At 43.3% G+C, this 8,901-nt stretch overlaps 2 protein-coding genes across 3 annotated transcripts in view; one reads left to right on the top strand and one right to left on the bottom strand.

The window, feature by feature from the left end:
• Nucleotides 1-865: 865 nt before the first annotated feature.
• DNAJC8 (DnaJ heat shock protein family (Hsp40) member C8) overlaps nucleotides 866-8,901 on the top strand; it is a 30,198-nt gene continuing 22,162 nt past the window's right edge. Inside the window, exons 1-3 of one of the 2 annotated variants that reach the window (XR_004060343.1) lie at nucleotides 866-974; nucleotides 4,071-4,192; nucleotides 5,289-5,390. Coding sequence is in view for 1 of the 2 variants with exons in the window: in XM_010380353.2 (XP_010378655.1) it covers nucleotides 897-974; nucleotides 5,289-5,390 (180 nt within the window). In the remaining variant the exon portion in view is untranslated. The remainder of the gene's footprint in view (nucleotides 975-4,070; nucleotides 4,193-5,288; nucleotides 5,391-8,901) is intronic. The other variant, XM_010380353.2, reaches the window with a different exon arrangement.
• LOC115900683 (40S ribosomal protein S27-like) lies at nucleotides 3,457-3,724 on the bottom strand. The gene has a single exon (XM_030941871.1). The coding sequence runs from the start codon at nucleotides 3,706-3,708 to the stop codon at nucleotides 3,457-3,459; it is 252 nt and encodes an 83-aa protein (XP_030797731.1). The 5' UTR covers nucleotides 3,709-3,724.

Here is an 8,901-nt window from a genome sequence, read left to right as displayed (position 1 = left end):
TTTGGGAGGCCAAGGCGAGCGGATTACGACGTCAGGAGATGGTAGACCATCCTGACCAACATGGTGAAAATCCGTCTCTACTAAAAATATAAAAATTAGCCAGGCATGGTGGTGTGTGTCTGTAATCCCAGCTACTTGTGAAGCTAAGGCAGGAGAATCACTGGAACCCGGAGGCGGAGGTTGCAGTGAGCCAAGATCGCGCCACTGCACTCCAGCCTGGGTGACAGAGTGAGACTCCGTCTCAAAACAAAACAAAACAAAAAACAAACAAAAACAAAACAAAACAAAAAAAACCTTGGTACTAAGTCTCCTTCTGAGGTGATGAAACTATTTTGGAACCAGATAGACATGGTGGTTGCAGAACATTGTGAATATTCTAAAGACCACTGAGCGCAGTCCTGTAATTCCTGTTCATCCGGAGGCCTGGGCAACATGGCAAGACCTGGTCTCTACAAAAGTACATAAAATTAGCCGGGCATGGTGGTGCGTGCCTGCAGTCCCAGCTACTTAAGGCTGAAGTGAGAGAATCGCTTGAGCTTGGGAGGTCGAGGCTGCAGTGAGCTGTGATTGCACCACTCGACTCCAACCTGGACCACAGAGATCCTGTCTCAAAAATAAATAAATAAATAAACTTACTGAATTATTCACTTTTTCTTTTATTATTTTTTACCTAACAACAATAAATTAAGCAAATAATTTACTTTAAAGTGGTTAATTATATGTTATGTGTAATTCATTTAAATGTTAAAATGCCCACCTAGGTTTAAAGTGCGTGGCTGGGCTGCAAGCCCTTTAAGAACCTCTCAGACGGGAGGCGGGGCTGGAGGGGCGGACCTGTAAGAATCACGTGGGGCGACGCCTGCGCAGACGGGTCACGTGGTGGCTGGGCCGGGGAAATGGCGGCTTCAGGAGAGAGCGGGACTTCGGGCAGCGGAGGCAGCACCGAGGAAGCCTTCATGACCTTCTACAGTGAGGTGAACACAGAGTGAGGAGGAGTAGTGGCACCGGGGCGACCTCTCCCAGATCTGCTTTCCCAGTGGACAAAGGCAGTGGCCGCCTGGCCTGGACCGTTGGGCGATTCCTTCAGTCCAGTCTTCGGGGTGGCGGGGGTCTGGGGGTGTGTAAGCGTCTCCCACTGATAGCTGCTGGGAGATCCCCTGGGCAACGAAAGAGGGGATGGTGTTCGACCTATCGAGGGAGGTGGCGAGTGCGTCCAACGTAGTGCGGGCGCGCGGGCAGAGTGCCCCAAGTCCGCGGAGTCGGGGGCTGGCAGAGGCTGGGCCCTTCCTGGGAGTGACTTAGCCTTCTTGTCCCCCAAGACGTTTCTTAGTCCTCTGTAATGAGTTGTTTTAGTGGTTGTTTCTGCCATTCACTAATGCCAGGCACTGTGTATCATGCCAGTTAGGCATTATATTACCCCCCCTTTATAGATGACGAACCTGAGGTTTAGGGAGGTGAAATAGTTTTGGGCCTTACAGTAGGTTACAGCTTGCTTGGTGGTATGTTAGGACAGCACTGGGCTTGTTCTGAGCCTCTTTTACTATCGCATCTCCAGCGCCTAGTATTTAGTGGATGCTCAGTAAATATTTGTTGAGTGAATGAATGAATAAATGAAATAAAAGCATGCCTTTTGGAGTCAGAATCTCAGATTAAATTCTTGCAAGGGGCTGGGCACAGTGGCTCACATCTGTAATTCCAGCACTTTGGGAGACCCAGGCGGGAGGAACCCTGAAGCTTGAGGCTGCAGTGAGCTATGATCGGACCACTGCACTCCATCCTTGGCGACAGAGGGAGACCCTCTCTGAGTCAGAATCTCAGATTAAATTATTGCAAGGGGCTGGGCACAGTGGCTCACATCTGTAATCCCAGCACTTTGGGAGGCCCAGGCGGGAGGAACCCAAAAGCTCGAGGCTGCAGTGACCTATGATCAGACCACTGCACTCCATCCTTGGCGACAGAGTGAGACCCTGTCTCTTTAAAAGGAAGAAAAAAAAAGGGTAGAAAAAAAAATTCTTGGCGGGCGCGGTGGCTCACGCCTGTAATCCCAGCACTTTGGGAGGCCGAGACGGGCAGATCACGAGGACAGGAGATTGAGACCTCGGTGAAACCCCGTCTCTACTAAAAATACAAAAAATTAGCCCGGTGGTGGCGGATGCCTGTAGTCCCAGCTACTTGGGAGGCTGAGGCAGGAGACTGGCGTGAACCCGGGAGGCGGAGCTTGCAGTGAGCCAAGATAGTGCCACTGCACTCCAACCTGGGCGACAGAGCGAGACTCCGTCTAAAATAATAAAATAAAAATTCTTGGAAGACAGTTAACCTGACTGGACTGGGATTGAATTCTTCTTCTTCTTTTTTTTTTTGAGACGGAGTTTTGCTCTTGTCGCCCAGGCCTGGAGTGCCGTGGCATGATCTTGGCCCGCTGCAACCTCCGCCTCTGGGGTTCAAGCGATTCTCCCGCCTCAGCCTCCCAAGTAGCTGGGATTACAGGTGCCTGCCACCACGCTTGGCTAATTTTTGTATTTTTGGTAGAGACGGGGATTTCACCATGTTGCCCAGACTTGCCTCATATTCTTTATTTATTTATTCTGAGACAGAGTCTCACTCTTGCCCAAGCTGGAGTGCATAACCTCTGCCTCCTGGGCTCAAGTGATTCTCCCACATCAGTAGCTGGGACTACAAGCTCGTGCCACCATGCCTGGCTGATTTTTGTATTTCTTTGTAGTGACAGGATCTTTCTGTGTTGCCCAGGCTGGTCTTAAACTCCCGGGCTCAAGCAATCCTCCCGCCTTGGCCTCCCGAAGTGTTGGGATTACAGGCGTGAGCCACTGTGCTTGACAAGAGAATTAATTTTAAAATAAACATTTTCATGAGTACTAAAGTTATTGTATAAGAAAGCGTTTCATAAAAAAAAAAAAGCGGAAAAGAATTAAAAAAAATAAATAAAAATAAAGCGGAAGCATCTTTCTCAGGGTTCAACAAGGCAGAAGATGGGATCTCTAGGTTGGCATGGGTTTGAGATGTGGAGTTGCCCCCCAGCAGGCTGTGAGCTATTCAGGGTTAAGGACCGTATCACATTCATCTTTTATTTCTTGCATTTGTAACAGTGCTTGTTACATAGTAGTTTCTCCAAAGTACTAAATTTAGGTTTAGACACCTGGCAGGCGCTACCTGTAGTCTCAGCTGCTCTGACGGCTGAGGTGGGAGGATTGGAGGATCACTTGAGCCCGGGAGGTGGAGGTTGCAGTGAGCCATGATCTGTGTTCTGTCACTGCAGTACACACCCTGGGTGACAGAGCAAGACCCCTTCTCAAAAAAACAAAAACAAACAAAAAACCAAATAGCAATCTTTGTTTGAATTGGATGGGAAAAAATAGGAAGGATGCTTCAGTCATTTTTTTTTTAATCCAAAATGTGTTTATTGAGATGGTTTCCCACTCATCTTGATTCAGAGTGCTTTTAGTGCTGCTTCCTCCTAAAGGAACATCCTTCTGTAAGCCTTGCTTTTCCTCCTGTAGGCTGGCAGAGGACAGTGGAACAGCCAACACACAAAACTACCATTTGTGCGTGGCTGAAGACTATGGTGATTTTATAGCATCCTGGGCACTTCACATCCATGAAGTAGGAATTGGGGCTCTGCACCAGGCGTTTCTTCTTGTGTTTCCTCTTCTCTTCTGGGGAGGGATGAAGGAGATCCTTTGTGAGAGGCATGTTCTTGTGTGGGTAGGTCGTCACTGCCGGAAAAAAGGCTTCAGTCATTTTTTTAAAAAATAGAGACAGGGTCTTGCCATGTTGCTCAGGTTGGTCTTGAATTCCTGTGCTCAAGTGATCCTCCTGCCTCAGATTCCCAAAGTGCTGGGATTATGGGCATAAGCCACCACACTGGCCTCATTCATTTAACAGATGTTTATTGAACATTTGAAATGTACTAATGTGCTATTTAGGTGTTGGGGATATGGTAATGAACAAGAGAGGAAAAAAAATCCTGTTTTCATAGAGTAAAGAGGGAAGATGTCTAGAAGGAATGACTTTTTATGTTAATGAAATTCTTTCCAACCTTGTTTTGGCCATAGGAATAAAGATGACATATAGCATACCAGAGATTCATTCCAACTAGCATTCCAACTCTGACAGTGACACCAAGAATGTTTTCCTGGGACTGCCTGGTGCTTGTTCTCCCTGGCATTGTCTTCAGGTCAGGGATTTTTCTGTTTTCTTTCTTTCTTTTTTTTTAAATTAAAAATAGAGACGGGGTTTCGCCGTGTTGCCCAGGCTTGTCTCAAACTCCTGAGCTCAAGCAATCCGCCCACCTTAGCCTCCCACAATGCTGGGATTACAGGTGACAGCTACTGCGCCTGGCCAAGTCAGAGATTTTTCCTAACACTATTAGAATTAGGTGGTGGAGTTATTTGTTCCCTCCCATCAACAGTTTTAAATGCTGCTCATAGTTAATGTCTTACTGTGATTGTATTTTTCCTTTTTTTGCTCTTTAAATTTTTTTTTCTTTTTTTTCCCCCACAGAGAAATCTCTTTTTTTTTTGAGATGGAGTCTCGCGGTGTCGCCCAGGCTGCTGGAGTCCAGTGGTGTGATCTCAGCTCCCTGCAACCCCTGTCCCTGGGGTTCAAGCAATTCTCCTGCCTCAGCCTCCCAAGTATCTGGGACTACAGGCCATGCCACCACGCCCGGCTAATATTTTGTAGTTTTAGTAGAGATGGGGTTTCACCATGTTGGCCAGGATGGACTCCATCTCCTGACCTTGTGATCTGCCCATCCTGGCCTCCCAAAGTGCTGGGATTACAGACATGAGCCACTGCGCCCAGCCTATTTTTTTTTTCCTTAAAATTAAAAGCTGTAAATGAAGTATAACCACACCCAAGCACATCTTCTGTCATTAAAGTAGAAATTCTTTAAAGGCTATGACTTATTTATCTTTGAATCCTCTTGATGCCTGCTGTGGGGTCAAACTGTTGGGTTTAAAATTCTGGCTTACAAGTTGGGTAATTGGGAACAAGTCAGTTATCTTCTCTAAGCCTCAGTATTCTTATCTGTGAAATAGGTACAATAGCAGTATCTACCACATAGGGTTGTTGAGATTAATAAATACATGTAAGGTTTTTATATTAAAATTCAACAAATGGTAGTTTTAATTTCTCAAAGCGTTTATCAAAATGTCTTGCACATGGTAAACACACAAATAAGTGTTTGTTGAACATATCAGTGAACATTGTGTTAAACAATTCAGTTTGTTATTGAATTCTATTAATGAAGTTTTTAATCCTCATAATTTTAGGTGAAACAAATAGAGAAAAGAGACTCGGTTCTAACATCGAAAAATCAGATTGAAAGACTGACCCGTCCTGGTTCCTCTTACTTCAATTTGAACCCATTTGAGGTAAGCTGATTGGTGTTGCTAGGACCTCTGTAATGGAGGATATTTGCATAGCTACAGGCATACCTACATCAGAATACATACCTAATTTATATCATAGTTAGGATTGAGAAAAATGGTGGAGTAAAGTGATGGAATCTGTATAGTACAAAATTGAGTATTCCTTATCCAAAATGCTTGGGACCAGAAGTTTTTTGGATTTTGGATTTTTTGGGCATTTGGGAATATATACATCCATTCTACTCACTTACTGGTTGAAGCATCCCGAATTAGAAAATTCAGAATGTTAATGAGCATTTTCTTTGAGCATCAATTGACTCTCAGAAAGTTTCAGATTTTGGAGCATTTTGGATTTTGCATTTTTGCATTTAGGGGTACGTAACCTGTATGTAGATTGTCTTTAAACTTGGTTGGTTTTACTGAGCAGAACTGGAGAGGCAGCATGTTAAGAAAGGTGAGATGGTCACATACCTTTCATCATCTTTTAGCAACCCAAATATATAAGGATTTAATTTCAGATGTGAAAGGGTGGCCAACTCTGATAAATTTAGGATTCTTTTTTTTTTTCTTTTTTTTTTGAGACGGAGTCGTGCTCTGTCCCCCACGCTGGAGTACAGTGGTGCGATCTTGACTCACTGCAACCTCCTCCTCCTGGGTTCAAGCAATTCTTCTGCCTCAGCCTCCCAAGTAGGTGGGATTACAGGTGCCCCCCGACTGTGCCTGGCTAATATTTGTATTTTTAGTAGAGATGGGGTTTCACCATGTTGGCCAGGCTGGTCTCGAACTCCTGACCTTGTGATCCGCCCGCCTCAGCCTCCCAAAGTGCTGGAATTACAGGCGTGAGACACCGCTCCTGGCCTAGGATTCTTGATTTAAACTACTTGTTAAAACTTTTCTGTTTCACTATAATAAATACCAAAAACCCAACAACAACAAAACAAAGATCACAGGATTTTAGATAAGTGAATATACTTTTTGATTTTCTTAATTTTATAACTTTAAACTTTTCCTGGTTATAAAAGTAAATCATATTTGTTGTAAATGTACAGAAAGCAAGAATAATCATGTATAATCCCACCTAAGAGAAATAGCCACTCATGTTTACACTCAAACTGGTTTGCTTAAAAACAAGGAGCATCACACACTTAGTCCTTTTTTTTTTTTTTTTTTTTTTAAAGAGATGGGGCCTCATTATGTTGCCCAGGCTGGCTTAGAACTCGTGGGCTTAGGTGATCTCCTTGACCTGCTCAGCTTTTGGAGTAGATGGGACTACAGGCTTATGGCACCACGCCTGGCTCAGCTCAATATGGTTTTATTTTATTTTATTTTATTTTTTTTGAGACAGGGTCTCATTGTCACCCAGGCTGGAGTGCCGTGGTGCAGTCATGGCTCACTGCACCCTTGAACTCCTGGGCTCAAATGATTTGCCCACCTTGGGCTCCCAAAGTGCTGGGATTACAGCCATTTGCCACCATGTGCAGCCTCAGTGCTGTTTTAAATGCTTTTTTTTTTTTTTTGAGATGAAGCCTCACTCTGTCACCTGGGCTGGAGTATAATGATGCGATCTTGGCTCACTGCAACTCCACCTCCCAGATTCAAGTGATTCTCCTGCCTCAGCCTCCCGAGTAGCTGGGATTACAGGTGCCTGCCATCATGCCCGACTAATTTTTGTATTTTTAGTAGAGACGGGGTTTCGCCATATTGTCCAGGTTGGTCTCGAACTCCTGAGCTCAGGTGATTCACCTGTTGCGGCCTCCCAAAGTGCTAGGATTATAGGTGTGAGCCGCTGCCTGGCCAAAAAAAAAAGAAAAATTAATTTTTCTTTTTATTTTTTGCAATTCTTGACAAAATATTAACATCTTTTTTTTGTTTTATTTATTTATTTTTTAATTTTTGTTGTTTTTTTTATTTTTTATTTATTTAATATTAACATCTTTAATCATAAATGAACTCTTCAGAAATCAGTACAAAGAGACTAACGTTACATGGGAAGTGAAAATAAAAGGAACAGAGGAAAATGGAATAGCACAAATGAGTTATAAGGCTATATGAAGATGACATATAGTTAATACTAATCGTTGAGAAAGCAATTTCATTATAAATTACATTATCAATGCTTACAAATATTGATATCTGATGTTTGTACAACTTTAGGAAATGAAGAGTTCTCAGATACTCAGGAAACTTACTCTAGTCATGAGGAGTTTACTCAAAAATGTAGATTTTTGCATAAACTTGGCCCCAGCAATTCCAAACCACGGGAATCACTCTGACGAAGTAGTTGGATACACACACATATACATACATTTTTACTACATGGTAGATGTGTAAGTAATGTATCATCCCCCAAGAAACTATTTATGAACTGCTTATAAAATAATAGCCTGGGGGGTAAAAAAAAATTCTGTATAATTTATTTAATCATTTCTTTATTGTGGAATAGTTTAGCTAGTTTATTTCTTTCTAGATTTTTTTGTTTTTGAGATGGCGTCTCACTCTGTTGCCAAGGCTGGAGTGCAGTGGCGCAATCTCGGCTCACTGCAACCTCTGCCTCCTGGGTTCAAGCGATTCTCCTGCCTCAGCCTCCTGAGTAGCTGGGACTACAGGCATGTGCCACCACGCCTGGCTAATTTTTGTATTTTTAGTAGAGATGGAGTTTCACCATATTGGCCAGGCTTTTCTCAAACTCCTGACCTTGTGATCTGTCTACCTCGGCCTCCCAAAGTGCTGCAATTACAGGCGTGAGCCATCACGCCTGGCTCTTTAAAAAATTTTTTTAACAGGCAGCCCTCTGAACCAGAATAGGTTCAGAGAGACTCCCTAAACTACTTTTTAATTGTTCACGTTTACAAATAATTTTGAAGCAAATATTTTTGTATCTGTTAAATAATAGAAACAACAATTATTAGGCACTTAGAAAAAACTCCTCTCACTTTTGTTTATTGTGGAAAAATATACATAACATAAAATTTGCTATTTTAGCCAGGTGTGGTGGCTCACGCCTGTAATCTCAGCACTTTGGGAGGCTGAGGTGGGAGGATCCTTTGAGGCCAGGAGTTCGAGACCAGCCTGGCCAACATGGCGGAACCCCCGTCTCTACAAAAATAATACAAAAATTAGCTGGGGAGGGTGTTGCATGCTTGTAATCTCAGCTACTTGGGAGGCTAAGGCCCAAGAATCACTTAAACCCAGGAGGTGGAGATTGCAGTGAGCCGAGATTGCGCTAGTGCACTTCCAACCTGGGCGACAGAACAATACTGTCTCCAAAAAAAAAAAAAAATTACCATTTAAATTATTTTTAGTTTTACAATTTAGTGGCATTGAGTACATTCACAGTGTTGTGTAACCATCACCACTGTTCATATTCAGAAATTTTTCGTCACCCCAACCAGAAACTTTGTATCTGCTAAACAGTAACTCCTCATTTTCTCCCTGACCCTTGGTAACCTCTACTCTATCTACTTTGTCTATGAATTTGCCTCTTCCAGGAAACCCATATAAGTGGAATCATACT

Source organism: Rhinopithecus roxellana, chromosome 12, assembly GCF_007565055.1.
Source record: "Rhinopithecus roxellana isolate Shanxi Qingling chromosome 12, ASM756505v1, whole genome shotgun sequence".
NCBI lineage: Eukaryota > Metazoa > Chordata > Mammalia > Primates > Cercopithecidae > Rhinopithecus > Rhinopithecus roxellana.
Note: the sequence above shows the minus strand (reverse complement) of the source record. Positions and strands in the feature narration are given on the sequence as shown.

Bases quoted from the DNA above. Each gene is read 5' to 3' on its own strand.
- LOC115900683 (XM_030941871.1), bottom strand. From the start codon at position 3,708: ATGCCTCTCACAAAGGATCTCCTTCATCCCTCCCCAGAAGAGAAGAGG.